At 46.3% G+C, this 18,064-nt stretch overlaps 2 protein-coding genes across 3 annotated transcripts in view; one reads left to right on the forward strand and one right to left on the reverse strand.

The window, feature by feature from the left end:
- The window catches only part of LOC107390520 (semaphorin-3F), a 17,943-nt gene extending 9,735 nt beyond the window's left edge, over positions 1-8,208 (forward strand). The window contains exons 2-18 of the mRNA XM_015967280.3: positions 36-172; positions 2,615-2,775; positions 2,885-2,947; positions 3,016-3,135; positions 3,336-3,429; positions 3,523-3,642; positions 3,763-3,908; positions 3,988-4,102; positions 4,193-4,262; positions 4,367-4,511; positions 4,591-4,813; positions 6,633-6,721; positions 6,797-6,838; positions 6,927-7,084; positions 7,160-7,227; positions 7,305-7,432; positions 7,612-8,208. Coding sequence (XP_015822766.1) covers positions 61-172; positions 2,615-2,775; positions 2,885-2,947; positions 3,016-3,135; positions 3,336-3,429; positions 3,523-3,642; positions 3,763-3,908; positions 3,988-4,102; positions 4,193-4,262; positions 4,367-4,511; positions 4,591-4,813; positions 6,633-6,721; positions 6,797-6,838; positions 6,927-7,084; positions 7,160-7,227; positions 7,305-7,432; positions 7,612-7,986 — 2,229 coding nt within the window. The 5' untranslated portion in view covers positions 36-60 and the 3' untranslated portion in view covers positions 7,987-8,208. The remainder of the gene's footprint in view (positions 1-35; positions 173-2,614; positions 2,776-2,884; positions 2,948-3,015; positions 3,136-3,335; positions 3,430-3,522; positions 3,643-3,762; positions 3,909-3,987; positions 4,103-4,192; positions 4,263-4,366; positions 4,512-4,590; positions 4,814-6,632; positions 6,722-6,796; positions 6,839-6,926; positions 7,085-7,159; positions 7,228-7,304; positions 7,433-7,611) is intronic.
- A 4,621-nt stretch (positions 8,209-12,829) lies between these two features.
- wasb (WASP actin nucleation promoting factor b) lies at positions 12,830-18,033 on the reverse strand. 2 transcript variants are annotated; one of them, XM_015967292.3, is made up of 11 exons: positions 17,796-18,033; positions 17,061-17,201; positions 16,843-16,929; positions 16,669-16,765; positions 14,629-14,658; positions 14,508-14,543; positions 14,239-14,431; positions 13,985-14,160; positions 13,358-13,893; positions 13,125-13,236; positions 12,830-13,052 (listed from the first exon to the last, which is right to left on the reverse strand). In XM_015967292.3, exons 1-11 carry the CDS (start codon positions 17,895-17,897, stop codon positions 12,994-12,996), a joined length of 1,569 nt encoding a protein of 522 aa, XP_015822778.1. In that variant the 5' UTR covers positions 17,898-18,033; the 3' UTR covers positions 12,830-12,993. The 2 variants fall into 2 exon arrangements, with proteins under 2 accessions (XP_015822778.1, XP_015822779.1); XM_015967293.3 differs by having other exon boundaries at positions 17,803-17,930.
- Positions 18,034-18,064: the final 31 nt, after the last annotated feature.

The following is an 18,064-nucleotide window of genomic DNA, read 5'->3' on the forward strand; positions in this document are numbered from 1 at the left end:
TAATAACACTCATTCCTCTTTCTTCTTTTGTTCAGATTTAGATCTCTGTGGGCTACCTGCATGACTGTTACCATGACAGCGTCTGCAGCCCGACTCCTCCTGTTGGCCCTCTGTGTTTACCCAAGCTTGGGCCTGCAGCAGTTCGCGCCGCGGGTTCACCTCTCCTTCAAAGGTGAGCTCACCCATGTCGGGTCCGACCGCCTCTCACGGTTGTTACAGCAGCGGATCTGTTCGGATCTGTGTGGCTGCGTCCCAGACGCGCACACGGGCTCGTTCACCCACGCCAGAGGTTTTGTTTCCTCTCTGGACGTACTTCCTGCCACATGTCAAGCAGTGCAACACTGAAAACAAAAGGTGGATGTTATGCGTGGCGGGTTACTGGTAGTGCCCTTCAGCAGCAGTTTCTTCCCCCACACCCTAAAACCCACACGCACAGTAGTGGAACCTGTCGCTCCGCCGTTGTTTTGATGCCACCTGACACCTGATCGGGACTGGACCTCCTGGGATAGAACCCAGATGAGGATGAATCTGGGTTTTTGTAGGTTTTTGGGATTTTCCCATGCGCTCATTAACCCTAACGCTGCAGCGCTTCTCCTCACAAATATCAGAGCGACACATCTGATCCAAACGCCGCCAAGATGATTACAGTTATTTCCACATCCTCATCACGGTGTCACCTCAGCGCCGAAACGGGCAAGAACACGTGCCCGCCTCACGCCTCGGCTGAGAACGGCTAAATTAGAGGCGTGGATCGGATTCACAACATTCCTGGGTGCTCTTCTGTGCAGCCGCGGTGGGTTTGGGTCAGGTCTAGACAGCGTTTGGTTTCTTATCTTCGTGTTAAAGTTCCGTGATTACCGTATTTACGTGAAGGCATCTGAAGCAGATTAGAGCTCATCTCCAGATCTGTGGTCGATAAGCACTGGCAGCACGCGTGCACTGATGTGACAGCAGCTGGCGTGCACGCCTCTGACAGGCGGGAGAGGAATTTCCGTGCATTTTTTTTGCTCGACCTTTAGCACCAATTCCTTCTTGGTAAACAGCTTACCGGGATGTTTTTGGAGCACAAGTTTAGTCTTGAACTTTTCCCCCTCAGTCGGAGGCGTCCACGTCTTTACACACCTTCGTGAATAAAGATTTTTAGATCTTTTCTCAGGTTCGACAGAAGAAAAGAAACTCCGCCACCCTTCCCCCCTAGTCCGGAACAAGAAAGGAAAGAACTTGCTGGAGCCCCCAACTGTTTTCTGCCACTCTGAGGATTTATTGTTCATTGTTTGTGACAGCGAGCCTCTTTGTTCCCCGAGGCGCCTGTGGAGGAGGTTTCAGGGCGGCTGGAGGACATGTGACTCTTCTGAACGCCTGAGCCGGTCTGAGTGACACTCTGGGGATACGCGGGGCCTGCACAGAGCGGGGAGCTCACATTGTTTCCTTGGCGCTTGGGTCAATGAAACATTCTTCAGAGGGATCCGCCTGGGCTGCTTAGACAGAATAATCAGCTTTGCTAGAAAGCAGAACGTAACCGAAGACTGCCGTGTCCTCATGGCACTGTCGGCACGCAGGAGACAGGTCGGAGTGGCAGCAGTCGTCAGTGACGACGTGTAACTCGAGACCTTTAGGTGGCCCAGGCTGGGCCTGCGTCTTCTTCCCAGTGTTTCCCTATCGGTGTCGGAATGCCGTCAGAGGAGAAGTGTTTGCTGAATGTTTACCAGATGATGGCGGGACATTGTTTGCTATTTTCGGAGCGTGGACACATGTATAAAGGGGTGCGGCGTTTCTACATTTAGTCAGGATCCACTTTGGCCCGGAGGAGCTTGTTATCCTGTGTTTATCTCTCGGGGAACAGAGCTGGACCCCGTTCCACCTCCGAGACTCCGTCCCGCGCTGTCCGGAGATCTGATTGCAGATGGCTTATTTTAATGGCACCTTGACTGCATCCTGTTAGCGCCGGCCTCAAAGATGGGAGGCGCTTTGATGTAAATAAAGACAGCTCGTCCTCTCGGATCCCCGTAAGCCTGCTTCTGAGGGCCTCAGAGAACATTTGGCGTGGTTTGATCCTGCTGCCTCCACAGTGTGTGCGCACAGAGCTGACAGTATTTTGGAAATGCCGCATATGTTTAAGGAGGGCCTTTCAAGTCTTTCAATCAATGCAATCAATCAGAGAATTGTTGGAGGGCATTAGTTTTGCAGCAGCTGAAGAAGGTCCAATCAAAGCTTTCAGGGGAGCAAACAGAAGCAGGAGAAACATTTTCCACAGCGGCGCGTCTTGACAGGTCACGCGTAGCTGAACGCAAACCTTAGCGGTGAGTTCCACTGACCGCGTTTCCTCCGAGACCCGCCTTTTGGTCCAACTCCACGGGACAGGCGGTGGCTTAAACTCAGTCAGACCCCAGCACACATTAAATATTGAGATCTTAAAAGCAAATGTGCTCTTTAACATGCTCCGTGTTGAGTTATATTTAATAAGTGGCACATTTTTCAAGACAAACTAGTGAGAAGTGTGTTGTTCCCGGGACGTGAGTCAGTAATAAAACATGACGCTGAAGTCGCAGCCTTGCCAAACACCCCAGATGTTCTTTCTCTCCTTTAAACAAACCTTTTCATATTTTCCACACAGAGCTGATGGACACAAAAGCAGCACGGCCGTTCAGTTTCTCCTTCAACACCAGCGACTACCGCATCCTCCTGATGGACCAGGACCAGGGCCGTCTGTACCTGGGCAGCCGGGAGTACCTGGTGGCTCTGGACATGCACAACGTCAACAAAGAGCCTCTCATTGTGCGTTCAGAATCCGGCAGCACGCTTGCCAAATCTCCTCCGCTGTGTCTACATGTAGAGTTAAATCTTCTGACCGTTTTTGGGGCCGTTTGTGCTCTCTGTGGTGCAGATCCACTGGCCGGCCTCTGCTAAGAGAAAGGGAGAATGCCAGATGACGGGAAAGGGCAAGCAGGTGAGAAGGCACCCGCTTTCGTGATGAGATGGTTGAATTCTGGTCGTCTCACGAGTCTTTGTGTCCAGGGGGAGTGCGCCAACTTTGTGCGCATGATTGAGCCGTGGAACCGCACCCACCTCTACACCTGTGGAACGGGCGCGTACCAGCCCATCTGCACATTCATCAACAGAGGCTGGAGGGCTGAGGTGAGCAGGACGCTCACAGTTCCCCGAGTGGGATTTACAGCCAGCTCCCCTTCCAGCAGCACAGACCGACAACGCTTAGCCCTGCTAAATATTTCAGCGCTGCTAACTGGGACACGGATTGTTTATGATTTTCCTTTGGTCCCTTGTTTCCTCTGAGTGGTCTATTTTTATGCGTTCTCTGGTGTGATCTGCCTGTGCAGGACTACTTGTTTAGGCTGGTCCCTGGCTACGTGGATTCAGGGAAGGGAAAGTGTTCCTACGATCCCAAACAGGAAAACGTTGCGGTTCTGATCAGTAAGATGCGCAGAAGTGAAAACTCAAACACATCAAATCAAAGCTCTCCGTGCAAACATCTACTTCTCTTCTTTATGTCCCCCTCCTCTGCAGACGGTAACCTGTATGCAGGTGTGCACATTGACTTCATGAGCACGGATGCGGCTGTGTTTAGGACCATGGGAGGGAGGCCGGCGGTCCGGACGGAGCAGTCTGACTCCAGGTGGCTGAACGGTGAGTAAGCGTGGGCGTGAAGAGGAAAATGCAGATGATTGCAGGTTATGGATCCTCTCATTTTATTTGACAACCGCTTGTTTCAGTCCCCCCTCTGCTCTATCTGTTTTTATCCTCCAGAGCCCGTGTTTGTTCAGATCCAGCAGATCCCTGACAGCGCAGAAAAGAACGACGACAAACTTTACTTCTTCTTCCGAGAGAAGAGTCTAGACACCACCGGGGGGGCGAGCCCCACGGTTTTAGCCCGAGTGGGAAGAGTGTGTCTGGTGAGCCGACCTGCTCGGTAGGATCAAATGTACGAAGTCAGTAGTCCACCTAGACTCTGAGCTCATTTCTGTTCTGCAGAACGATGAAGGAGGGCAGAAATCCCTGGTGAACCGCTGGACCACGTTCCTGAAGGCGCGTCTCATCTGCTCCGTGATTGGAGAGGATGGCGTCGAGACGCCTTTTGATGAACTACGTAACGTCCTGGCATTTGCTTTTATTACATCTCAAACTCTGTTTTCTTCAGCTGTACTGATCATATTTTATGCCGACGTTATTCTTTCAGGAGACGTGTTTATCCAGCCGACACAAGATGAACGAAACCCCATGGTGTATGGTCTCTTCACCACAGCAGGGTGAGGCGTTCACCCTCGCCCGCGCGGTTTTTTATCAACACATTCTTGTGGTTAATTGGCTCTTTAATAAAATGTGTTACGTTGATTTTGTATTCCTGCTCCAGCTCTGTGTTTAAGGGCTCCGCGGTCTGTGTGTTTTCAATGACTGACATTCGGAACGTCTTCAACGGACCTTTTGCCCACAAGCACGGCCACAACTATCAATGGACAGAATATAACGGCAAGATCCCCTATCCTCGACCCGGAACTGTAGGTCTCCGCCTCCAAAATCTCTACGGACCTCAGCGAACACACAAAGTCACACTTCCCTTATTTTCCTGTCCCTCAGTGTCCAGGAGGAACCTTCACTCCTGGCATCCGGTCCTCCAAGAACTTCTCAGATGAGGCTGTGAATTTCATCCGGTCCCATCCCCTCATGTTTCACCCAGTTTATCCGATCCACCGCCGCCCCCTGGTGGTGAGAACCGGCGTGGACTACCGCTACACCTCCATGGTGGTGGATCATGTGGATGCTGTGGATGGACGGTATGAGGTGCTGTTTCTGGGCACAGGTGAGGCTGCTGTAGGGCTGACTCCACATTCCCATTCAGTGCAGTCTCATGCCAGTTATGGATTTTTCATTTTCATATTTGATTAGACACAATTAATGTTTTTTTATTAAAAAAAATAAAAATATTTTTTTAAATAAAGACACAATTAATGTTTTTTTATTAAAAAAATAAAAATAATTTTAATAAAGACACAATTAATGTTTTTTATTAAAAAAATAAAAATATTTTTTTAAATAAAGACACAATTAATGTTTTTTATTAAAAAATAAAAATAATTTTTTAAATAAAGACACAATTAATGTTTTTTATTAAAAAATAAAAATATATTTTTTAATAAAGACACAATTCATGTTTTTTTAATTTAAAAAAATAAAAAATTTTTTTTGATAAAGACACAATTAATGTTTTTTATTAAAAAAATAAAAGTAAATAAAAAAGACACAATTAATGTTAAATACATAAAGTCCACATACAGTTTTCCCCTGCGCTCTCTGCAATAATAATAAAAACTAATAATAATAATAATATGTCTCAAACTAATTATATGTTTCAAGTTCATCTGATAATATTAGGATGAAAATGTGAGTCATATTTTATATAAATATTGTTTGTCTTTTTTTAATATTTTTATTGAAAGAAGAAAACAACAGTTCTTACAATTACCAAAATACAATTAACATTTCTTCATTTTTCTAGGTAAATATCAACAAACAGACAGAACAACAACCAAAAAAGGGGGACAAGACAATTAAACAAAAAAACATACCAAAAACAAAGACCCCCCCCCCCCCCCCCCCCCCGTCCCACACAGATCAACACAACCATCAAACATATTACTGGAATATAACTATAACAGAAGTACATTTAAACAGGTAATACCTCTAGACTAGTAAAATAAGAGATAAAGGGTTGCCACTTATGAAAAAAATTGGCCGTGCACCCTCTCAGCGTATGTTACATTTTTTCAAGTTTAAAAAAAAACATGACATCTTTAAGCCACTGGGAAACAGTAGGACACTTAGCAGACTTCCAATGTAACAATATTAAACGTCTCGCTAATAGGGATGTGAAGGCAATGATATCCTTTTGTGTGGAGTCCAGTATAAGTGAGCGATCGGGAATCCCGAATACCGCAATCAGAGGACAAGGATGAAGAGTTACGCCAAGAACAGTTGACATAATAGCAAAATACCCTGTCCAGAAACGTTGTAGCTCAGGACACAAAAAAAAACATGTGGCTAAGGAGAACCCTGGCATTTATCAAATTTATTCTCCACTTCCGGATACAGTTCAGAAAGTCTAGACTTAGAGAAATGCGCCCTATGAATGACCTTAAATTGGATAAGTCCAAGACGAGCGCAGGAGGTGGAAGATCGTACCCTTGCTATAGCCTGTTCCCAAGACTCCTCATGTATTCCAATTCCTAGTTCTCCTTCCCATATACCCCTAAGCTTAACCTTAGAGTGGTTACTAAGAGACAGAATAGCATCATAAAGTTTCGAAATGGTTCCTCTGTGATGAGGAATAAAATATAAGATAGTTTCCCACCGCTGTTCTGGAGGTAAAAAGGGGAAATTTGGGAAACACTTGGCAACAAAATTTCGAATTTGAAAATAGCGAAACAAATGGGTAATAGGGAGATTATAACGAGAAGACAAATTGGGAAAACTATCGAACACACCATCCACATATAAATGTTTAGACTGTCCTATACCCTTGTCACACCACACTGAGAATGTCGAGTCCAAAAGTGAAGGGGGAAACAAATGATTGTTGGTTGATATTGTTTGTCTTGAACAATATTTGACTGACCTTTCAGATCGCGGCACCGTGCAAAAGGTGATTGTTTTACCCAAAGATCCTACCAGCATGGAGGAGCTGACGCTGGAGGAGGTGGAGGTTTTTCGGGTATGTCTCCACATGCCTGAATATTAAAAAACACCATGATCCCAGCTTAAATAGTTCTGATGATTGGTTTTACAGAGCAGAGCTCCAGTCAAGACCATGAAGATTTCTTCTAAAAGAGTAGGTTTTTCTTCATTGGAGGATTAAGATGTTCTGTCATCAGCCCCAGCCTCTTTGAACTGAATCGGTTTTGTTCGTGTTGCCACAGCAACAGCTCTACGTGTCATCAGACGGCGGTTTGACGCAGGTGTCGCTGCATCGCTGTGCTGTTTACGGCAGGGCCTGCTCGGACTGCTGCCTGGCTCGGGATCCCTACTGTGCTTGGGATGGAGAGAGCTGCTCCGCATTCACCCCATCAACCAAACGGTGAGACCTCCACCATGTCCTCAAAGTCCTGCAGGGCATGTCAGTCCTACTGAAAACTTTCAATGTCCACCTCAGGAGGAGCAGAAGGCAGGATGTGAAACATGGAGATCCACTCCGACAGTGCAGAGGCTTCAACGCTAAAGGTACCGTCTTTGTTCAAATCACTGTTTCAACTTCTTGTTGCATTTTCTCACCTTGTTCTTTCCGTCTGGACGCTTAGTGGAGAAACGGCTGAGAGAGACGGTGCAGTTTGGGGTGGAAGGCAGCAGCACCTTCCTGGAATGTCAGCCTCGCTCTCCTCAGGCCAGCGTCAAGTGGCTCTTCCAGAGGGAGGGCAAGAGGAAAGTGGTGAGGAAGAGCAGACCACCTGGGAACTCAACTGATCTCCTTATAAATGGACATGAAATAGTTTGATGTGACAACAACAACAACAACAACACAGTTTGCATTGATCTGAATGCCCAAACAAAAAGCTGTTGATCCCTTTCCTAATTTTATTTTTTGCTCCTTCGTTCTTCCACCTGCAGCTGAATCGTGCTGGAGGAGTCCTGAAGACCAACCATGGTGTCCTTCTGAAGTCTCTCAACCAATCAGACGCGGGGCTGTACCACTGCCTCGCCACTGAAAACAACTTTAAACACACCGTGGCCCGTGTGGCGCTGCGCATCCTCGATCGAGATATCGTCTTAGCGCTCACAGCTCGAGACGAGGACGAGGAGCCAAAAACTCGCCAAGCGGGGCCTCACCCTCAGTTGCCCCTGGCCTCCACGCCCTTCCCACCAGAGATTAGACTGATCAACCAGTACTGCCAGTCCTACTGGGAACAGGTCAACCCCAAACAGCAGCAGCGAAAGCGCACCAGCCGCAGGCACACGGAAAGTCAGGACCAAGGCCTCGGTTAGACGACGGGACAGACTGTCCACCTCCAGCCTGTGTGGACTGGACTCTATGCTGGACAGTTAACTGAAATCTGTTTGGATCACTTCCGTTTGTTGGGCAGGTGTTGGGTCTGTACGTGTCAGCCCAGTAAACCCATAGGAAATCTAGTTTACACTACTGGTGTCCACATTGTAAATGATACAGTTCAGCTCTGGTTACCAATAGAGAACTTTATGTACAATAATGTTTCTGTGGTTGAAACAGGCTGCTTGGGCGGACGTTCCCCTTGTTTCACACAAACTTGGTGTCCCTTGTTAAACATCGCTGACTACAATGTAAATTACACAGGTGTGCTTTCTATTAAGTATCTTGAAAAAGAAATGTAATATATTGATTGTTAATATAATAATAATGGTCGTGACTTGTTGCTGAGGTTACCCTTGTGTTGGATGATGTTGATACAAATACAGATTTTGCATGCATTGTTGTTTGTTGCAAGTTGTACATTTCACGGTTGTTTTGTTTTCAGACTCGTGTTAGGATGCTGGTTTAGGCCTGGTGTTTTCTGCTCAGCTAATTCGATTGATGTTGTTGTGTACTGACCCCTCTGCTGCCCTGTGCTAGTGACCCACAGCGTGTGAGTATTGAACATGTATGTAGTGTATGGTGTTCTTCCAGTTATGCACTTTGTTGGTGTTGGAACTTGAGGGAATCTGGGATTTTTGCACAGATATTTGAGGAAATGAGACAAAACCAATTTTTATGTACAATATTCTATAAAAATGGGAATGAATTTGGCTCGGATGTAGTGTTGTCCTTTACTGTTGTGTCATCTTTTATTATGAAACATTCAACATGGCTTTTCTAACACACAAAGCACTAAATAAGATGTTTTACTGTCAGGTGCCCCCCATCTATCCCATCCATGGTCACAAAGACAACTTCAAAAACTAGAATCTGGAGCAAAAGTTCATTAATGTCAGTAACCCAACTTAAAAGGTGAAGCTATCTGTGAGACAGACTCATTGCACACAAATCCAGATGTTTTATAGTTGTGATGGCATTCAGCTGATGGAGACTCCACATTATGAATCTCAGACAATCAGAATATTGTGAAAAGGTTCAATACTCTAGAGTCAAGTGTCACACTCTAATCAGCTAATGAGTCCAGAACACCTGCTATGGGTTCTTTAGCCTTTAGATGGTCTCTCAGTCTAAGATACTGACATAAATGGACTTGGAGTACCAGATTCTCAATGTTCTTGTTTCACAGGTATTCGTAAAATTCTGGAGAGAGTTCTGGATCTGCCAAAGTTTCCACCCGGTGGGTCATACCAGGAGGTAGAGCCCTGCACGGGCCTAAAATCTGAGCCCGTGTCCGGCCCGACCGGTCCGAAAAGGTTTTCAGGATTCTCTGGCCCGACCCGAGCCAGAGCCTGACTTTTTTTTTAACCAACTAAATGAAAACAAAGTGCGTCAATCCTGACCAATGTGTTAAAAGACGTGCAGGATCCGATCAATTTGTTTTTCCCCTCGTTTACCGTCACGGAGATAACGGCACACTGGCTCTGGTGGTAATCAAGTTAAATTTTATCTCTTTCCAACAATTTTCACAAGAAAACAGAACAGTTAAAAGCAGGGCTTGTGTTGACCGGACAGTTCCCGTATTTGACCGTTTATTTTGACGGAGAAAGAATAGAAAGAATTACCCCGACGCATGCAGACGAACTGACGTTTAATTCATTACACACATCGCAGACAGTGGCGGCTGGCCAGTAGAGGGCGATAGGGCGCCGCCCTCCCAGTTTTTCCGTGTTTATAATTTTTATTTAAAAAAATAAAAAAATAAAATTAACAATAATCACATATTCTAAGTTAATTGTGTGTGTTGTAACAAAAATAATTCGTATATATACATATATATATACATATATATATATATATATATATATATATATATATATATATATATATATATATATATATATATATATATATATATTGGTCTCTGCCTAGCCGTGGAGGCTCTGTGCTGTTTTTGAATCGCCCAAACAGGACGGGACCAGCCGACCAATTGCTGACAAGAAAATCAAAGGGTAGGAATGGGAATGTATCCAATCAGCGTCGACGTTGTTTCAGAAGCATGATGGGCGATAGAGCTACCGCCAAAGGTTTCGTTGGTGTTCGGTAGAACTCGGCAGAACTCGGCAGAGTTGTTTTTGGTGGTGACGCAGATGTAACATGGACGCCACCGGTGACTACAACCAGCATGGATACCGGATCTCAGCAGCCACTGAATTCAGTTCGGTCTCTTCTCCAGTATCCGTTCAAGAGGAGAACTATGGTGGAAAAACTTAATGTCAAAGAGCTTGGACCAGATCAGCCCGACGTAAAGATAAGCCAGCAGGAGGAGGAGAGAGGTAAAATACACACCAGGCTTCTGGGAAGGCTTGGCTAGCTGGATGCAATCACGCTAATGCGTTATTTTGCTTTCCGTGTTTGTTATTCAAAACGACTGTGACAGATGAGGCATGGATTGAGTCAGAAGTTACTGACATGAAACATTTTTCTGAGAAGGTGAAGAAACATGAGTTATCCCGGGCGCACATGGACAACACGGTGAAGCTAGCTATGCTAGGCAGAGCTAACATAGCCATGCAGCTAGAGACGAGGGACACAGGCTTGCAGTGAAGAAACACAATGAAGAAGTGGATCAGAACCGGGACATTTTGTCCAAGAGAAAGATGTCAACACAGTGTATGAGCACAAGGATGACCTCCTCAGATTTTTCCAGATGATCAGAGACTCGGATGACTTTGATCCAATCACTGAGAGAGAGGCAGGAGGCTTTGTGAGAATGCTGGAGGAAGAAGATTTCGGCTTTCTGCTGGCATTGTGTCACAAGATCATGCCACATGTGGACATGCTGTCCAACCAGCTGCAGAAGAGGAACATTGACTCTGTCTACATCTGACAGGGGTCATCCAGAGCTTCACCAACAGCATGCAAAAGATCAGGTACATACTTGTTTATTTAATATTATTGTGATGACATTCTCCAGTATGTTAGTTTCACAAACAGTAATGTGGATGTGGACCATATATGGTCATGTTATTTTATGTGCAATTTAATGCAGTATTCTTCAACCTTGGTCCGCAAGGCAGTGTTCCAATAGTCAGACACACCTGGATTAATCCCTTTGTCCAGTAATGTAAGACAGGAAATAAAAGAGCTGTGCTCAATTCAGGAAATAGTGAAGTTGTGCACAAAGCTCAGAAAGCACAAGTTTGTTTAAAAAAAATAGCACAGCCCCACCAAAAATATTTTTCACCAGCCGCCACTGATCGCAGATGTAGCTAAATCACCCAAGAAAAGATTCCCAACTGAACGTCTGAGCTGGACACTGCTCAGCGCAGCTCGTTGTCAGCGCATGTGTGCACAGCGAGCTGAAGTTGTGGAGATTGGCTTGGAGCGCGCTGCAGAACCAGAGCGCATGCGGGAAGATTCCTCCCACTGAAGCGAGTGTTTTCCAAACCCGGTCTCTCAGAGATACTTGTCACTTAGAAAATGTTCCCTGATTATGAAACTTTGGCTGAATAGCGCTTGTTCCTGTCTCCGATGTGGCGACGCATCCAGGAGCCTTCTGAGGAGAATCCCAGAACAGGTAGGATTTAAACCAGCCTAGCGCTGTTCCTTTGATCCCTACAACATGTTCAAGTCTTTCTAAAAGAACATTGTGATCAACTGTGTCAAAGGCAGCACTGAGATCTAACAAGACTAGAACAGACACAAGATTCTTATCTGAGGCCATGAGAATATCACTTGTAACTCTCACTAATGCAGTTTCAGTGCTGTGATACTCTCTAAAACCAGCCTGAAATTCCTCAAACAGAGCATTAGTGTTTAAATGCTCACATACTTGGATGGCCACTATTTTCTCCAGGACTTGGGATAAAAATGGAAGGTTAGATATTGGTCTGTAATTCATTGGGTCATCTGGATCCAGAGAAGGCTTCTTAAGTGAAGGTTTGATTACAGCAACCTTACAATCCTGTGGTAAATATCCATTTACTAAGGATAGATTGATTATATCTAGAATGGGGGCAGTAACCAAAGGAAATGCTTCTTTAAATAATTTGGTTGGGATTGGATCCAAAATGCAAGTTGAAGGTTTAGATGAAGCTAATATTTCTGATAACTCTGAAAGCTCAACTGGATCAAAGCGGTTCAAGCACAGATGAGGTTCTACAGTCACTTCTGATGCTGCCTCACTTACTGAGGAAGAAGAAATCACATTAGGGAGGATGCTAAAGATTTTGTTTCTAATAGAATTAATTTTACTTGTTAAAAATCCCATGAAGTCATTGCTGCTGAGGGCTAAGGGAATAGATGGATCAGAGCTTTGATTCTGCGTAAGTTTAGCAACTGTACTGAAAAGAAATTTTGGATTATTCTTATTCTCCTCAATTGACGATGAAAAATAAGCAGTTCTAGCTTGTCGAAGCTTATTTTTTTTAAAGAACAAGACTATTTCCAGGATAAGTAGGACTCCTCCTGGTGTGTAGAGCGCCATGTTCTCTCCAATTTTCTAGAGTTTCTTTTAAAGTTCGTAGATCAGAATTTAACCAGGGAGCCAACTTCCTGTCCCTAATTACCTTATTTTTTAAAGGGGCAACATCATCTCATTTTGCCCCACTGTATGAGAATGGGCTCGTCATCTTCATCTCTACACAACACATTTGTACCAAGATGACTTCTTCATCAAGGATGAAGAGTTCGTCCTCTGTTCCACGATCCAGACTCCGTCGCACCACTCCTCTTGTACCCAAAATTCATAACGTGTTGCAGATATATCAGACACGGAAATGTTCCCATGAGAACCGTTCATCCCTTTGAGCTGCTCTCTCTTTTATTTCCTCAATCAGTCATAGTTTCTCATTAATACAAGTTAAACTACGCTTTGAGGTCACAGATATAAAACATCAAATGTAACAGTTTTATGGTGTGATGGTTGAAAAATCACTTCAGAATCAGTCGTCCCATTCATCTTCATCATCGTCGTCTTCCGCCCCATCATCTTCACTTTCATCTGAAAAAGAGAAGGCACGTAAGCAATGGATGTTTGTTTCCCAGATGTGTCGGATCATTTCCTGCTGCCTACCTGAAGAGTGGATGACTTTACTCCTCTTCTGCATGACCATCATAAGAGCACCTACGATGCCCTCACCTGTGTCTGGTGTCGAGGGTGTGGGTGGCCCAGAGCACTCCGTTACCTGCAGCAGGGGATGGAGGATGATGTTTATACTTCAAAAGTCAATTTATATGTATATTTATATATTTTTTAAAGTAAAACAAATACATAAGAGCAAAATATTCTTTTAAATATTCCTTTACTTTTCTGAGACATTTCCCTTCCTGGATCTGAGAAAGAAGAGCCCCCCTGCTGTTTCCTCCTCCTGTGGATGCAGCTGGTGTTGATGGGGCACTAAACACGGGGGGAGGAGGGGGGAAATCTGAGGGAATAGAAGATTGAGAAGGTGGAGGTGGTGGCGGTGGTGGAGGAGGTCCTCCTCCACCTCCTCTGTTGGGTGTGGATGGGACAGGAGGAGGAGCCCCCATTGACCGAGATGATGGTGGCGGGGGAGGTGGCATGCTGTGAGAGGGGGGTGAGGCATGAGAGGGCCTTGAAGACGGTGGAGGCGTAGAGAATGCAGGAGGTGGTGGAGGAGGTGCACCACTTCGGCCTATTGGAGGAGGGGGTGGCAGGACTCCACGAGATGGAGGTGGCTGTGGAGGTGGTGGTCCTCTTTGTATCTGGCCTGGGATGGGAGGCAGGGGACCAGAGCGACCTCGTGGGGGTGGAGGGGTCGGGGCAGAGGAAGTGGGGCTCGGAAAAGGAGGCAGAGGGCCCTGCCTGGCAGGTGGAGGAGCTGTAGTCCAATCGAAGAAGATGGAAGAAGTTAGTGTGAGGAGGAGGAGAGCAGGTGGATTAACCAGCAGGAAGAAAGTAATGAGTCTGACCTCGGTTCACCTCCCGTTTGACAGCCTCCATCCCTCCTGACTGCTCTATGATGTCATAGATGAGCTTGGAGGTGTTTTCATCCCTCAGCTCAGTTTCACCGATGCCTGCTCGGGACAGCAGTTTTGACAGGTCAGGGTCAAGGTTGTTGGGGTCCCATCCCACATGAGACACATGCCTGGAAGAAACCAGAACCAGAAAACTCTGAGTGATGGGAGGACATCCTCACAGTAGGTTTAGAGGCTCCCACGCTTACTTAAACCCACTGGGTGCTCCTATATCTGCTTTGGAGAGTTTAGGGACTTTTTTCTTGTCCTTTTTGCTCTTCTTTCCTTTGTCGGGGGCGACTGACTGGGGTGAGGGCATGGAGCGATAGCGAGACGACTGGATGTCTGGATTCTGGATATCCACTGTGGCCATGTGAAAAGATCCAGGACTCCCGGGTGGCGCTGTTTGAAGAAACAGAGTTGGGTTTAAATGGTGAAAGAAAACCTGGGGACAAGATGAGGTGATGGAGCTGCAAACCTCTGTCGGTTGGGAGTGGGGGTAGGGATCCTCTATCTGCAGAGGCACAAAAGCATTTTTTATTTAGCCTGGTGTTCGATTAAACCCTGCACAGGGGAGAGGGTTGAGCTGTCGATCTTACCGTTCGTCGGTGGGGGGCGCTGTTTCTTCTCTGTTAGCAGCAGAGGTGAGAGAAAACATTTAGGATGAGGTTACCACCAGTGTTAAACAGCAACAAACAAACAAACATGCTTCAGGTTGACTGAAACGCTGTGGCAGATAGATGAGGACAGGCAGGGTGACAATGCTGGACCTCCTTGTTGAGAAATCCCTTTTTACACAAATGAAACAAACAAAATATCCACAAAACACTTTAAACTGTGTCATGATCTCCTATGAAGAAAAATCAAAGACAATTTTGAGTATAATTTTAAAATTGAACAAGTTCCACAAAATAAATACAGAAAGAAAACTAGAATTACTTCAGAAAAAGAACCTAAATTACTGTACAGGACTGCAGGGGCGGCGTTAGGCCCGGCTACTTGGGCTGAAGCCCCGGATCTTTCATGAAAAGCCCCGGATCTAAACCGCAGAAGTAACATGCAGTACCAAAGTCCAACAGAGAGGGAGCAGCTGGCAGTAGTTTGTATACAGCCTGCCTGAGCCTCCACCACTGAAGAAGAAGCCCTTCAGCAGCCGGCTTCTTCTTCACTCTCTGCCTGAAACGCATGAGTGAAGATGGACATAAGGACGTTTTAGACCAAAAGTACGGCGACAGAACCCCAGCTTTGATGAGACTGGTGCTGACTCAGGTTTGTGAGTCTTATTAGAAAATATTTGTTGTGCTGCTGGTTTGCCTAAAGTTAGCTTATCAGGTAAAGTTGTTGGAGAAAGAAAGGTAATATTTACTATCATCTCACACTAAACACTAACAGGAACAATACTCTGCCCTGAAAATGCTTAATATGTAGCTTCAGATTAAAAATGATGTGGTACAAGACAAATATATATGATGTTGACTAGTGCGTGTCACTTGTGTGTGTGTGTGTGCGTGTGTGTGTGTGTGTGTGTGTGTGTGTGTGTGTGTGTGTGTGTGTGTGTGTGTGTGTGTGTGTGTGCGCGCGCGCGCGTGTGTTCGCGCGCGTGTGTGCGTGTGTTAAGCCCCGGATGTTCTTCAGTTCTTAATCCGCCCCTGCTGGACTGATTCTGCCATCACTCGTGGCATTTTCACATCTGGCCCAGCCCGGTTGGGTCCTGGCTGGGTTGGCCCATCCCACCATGGCCAGGTTTTGTTTGCACAGCCTTCTCAGGAACGTAGACGTCTCCGAGCATGTAGGCGGGGCAAAAGATGCATGGAGAAGTCCACGGTGTCCTTTTTTCAATTAGTAAACAAAGGTGGCTGAGAGTTGCGTTGCTTTGAGAGACTCTGACATGAAGCACACAGCTTCCTACTGTCTCACTGAGACCGCCACGCGCTCCTCACAGCTGTCTGGCTTTGTGCTCCCACGGCAGGTGTGAGCTGCAGTCGGAGGAGATGTTTACTCCACTGCATCCAGAATGATTATGAATCATGTATGCAGGAAGCCAGCACTGGCTGATTCTGCTTGCCAATCAAAGGCTTTCTCTGTAGGCAGACATGAACTTTGGCCACCCAGTCGGTCCGAAGTGGATGTGTTGTCAGTGCCAAGCTGTCCGCTGGAGATGAGATCTGGAAAAAATGGTCGGCTGAGCACAGAAAACACACAGATTACCCCGATGTGAACACAATTACCCTGCCAGGGATGGACCGGGCCGACCCAGATGTGAATACACCGTTTAGGACATAGAAGTAGGGAGGCAGCAGAGGAAGGCAAGGCTTTACAACAATGTTCCCCCCTGAAGATCCGCCCCCGTTGACTACTATTGATGTAGGGTGCTACAGCCGAGCCCATAACCCAAACCTGTTCTAAATATAAACATGGAAGCGTGTCCTTCTAAACGTCTGCTTAACCCTCTCAGGCTCAAAGTAAGTTATGATAAAAGGACGAACAACTAAGTCCTTCAGGGGTGCTCCTGAGTTAAAACATGCTCATGAAACACGTATGTGGAGAAACCAGGTCGGTAGGTTTTAACGTTGCTAATCTGCAACGCCTGCCTCCGGAGGGTTAAAGCTCTGTAGTGAGAGGAGCAGGAGCGTGCTGACCCATCCGGCTGTTCCGCTGGTTGATTTTCTCCACGACAGCATGCTGGAAGGCGTCTGCCTCCTGTTGGTCCGTGAAGTTCAGGCCCACCTGGCAGTCCTGTTAACTCACCCAAACACACACTCACAATTTCATACTGACACAGTTATTGCCTTGTGTGATTAGTGCGCGCTTACATCTGCAGGAAAGGTGTGAAAGTATTGCAGAGGCGTGAAGTAAGCCATCTGGTCGTACAGCTCCTGCTCCCAAACCCGTTTCCCTGCCTGTGGAAAAAAGTGCCTGGTCAGCGCGTCTGCCCCTCACTAACTCCCGTCACATCTGAGTCACAGCTTCTCCAACGGAGACGTCAGTCACAAAACCTAGAGAGGATGAGCTCATAGATTCTTTATTTGACCTTCAAATCGAACATCCGGATGAAGTAGGAGCGCTGAGGGTTGTCTTTGACGAAGCAGACCACTCCGGTGTGCTGCAGGCTCCATGTGGACGGGCTGTGTGGCAGAGCCATGAACAGCTGTGCTACAGCGGTGGCTGTGGACTAAACACACACACGCACACACACACACGCACACGCACGCACACACACACACACACACCCAGTTGACATGTAAATTTGCTCGTTGCTGGTGGATAACTTCCTCCTCTGCTCTCATTTTTGTGATAAGAGCTCAAAAGGCTCTCTGTCTTCTCCGGATTACACCTGACACACGTCTGATGTCTCACGGCTCTGCCAGCTTACTCCTACGGACGAATGAAGTCAAAAACTAAACTTCTGCTCTGCTGTCAGACCAAACCAGCCATGGCGTCTACATCTGACAGGAGAGGAAGAATCCAGCCAGCCAGCATTTCCTGTTACAGCTGCCTCCGTCATGGTGACCCAACAGCAAATAACTTAACATCACTCACAGCTGCTTACAGAAAGGATCTTTCAGTTCCCAACTCAAAAGGATGATGTTTTAGGAGACAGGCCTCAGCTAACGCCTGCCTCTTCAGCATGTGACGTTTTAGCGGCTCAAAGAGGAGGAAATCTAACATATAGGCAGGCAATCGGAATGCGTTAGTTTTGTTTAGCAGCAGAAGTGATGAATAATAAATTGAACGGTGGGTTATTTCCTCCCGGTTCAGAACTTACAGCACACCTTCTGCCCAGCAGCTCCTCCAACATGTCATTCTCCTGTTGGCTCAGCAAAGAGCTTCGATCGCTCTCTGTTTTACTCTTAGCTCCACGACTCATGACGCCTCTCACAAACCAACATGTAACGGCATCAAAAGTCTAAAACGAAGAGGACAGCGGTCGGAATATTCTCTACGATCCAGGAAGTTTCTCTTCTCTGTTCTGAGCGAGCATCAGCTCGAAGCAGGAAGCAGACAGCCACACTTCTCTAACCCCCACTTGTCTTC

This window comes from Nothobranchius furzeri, chromosome 15 (assembly GCF_043380555.1).
Source record: "Nothobranchius furzeri strain GRZ-AD chromosome 15, NfurGRZ-RIMD1, whole genome shotgun sequence".
Lineage (NCBI taxonomy): Eukaryota > Metazoa > Chordata > Actinopteri > Cyprinodontiformes > Nothobranchiidae > Nothobranchius > Nothobranchius furzeri.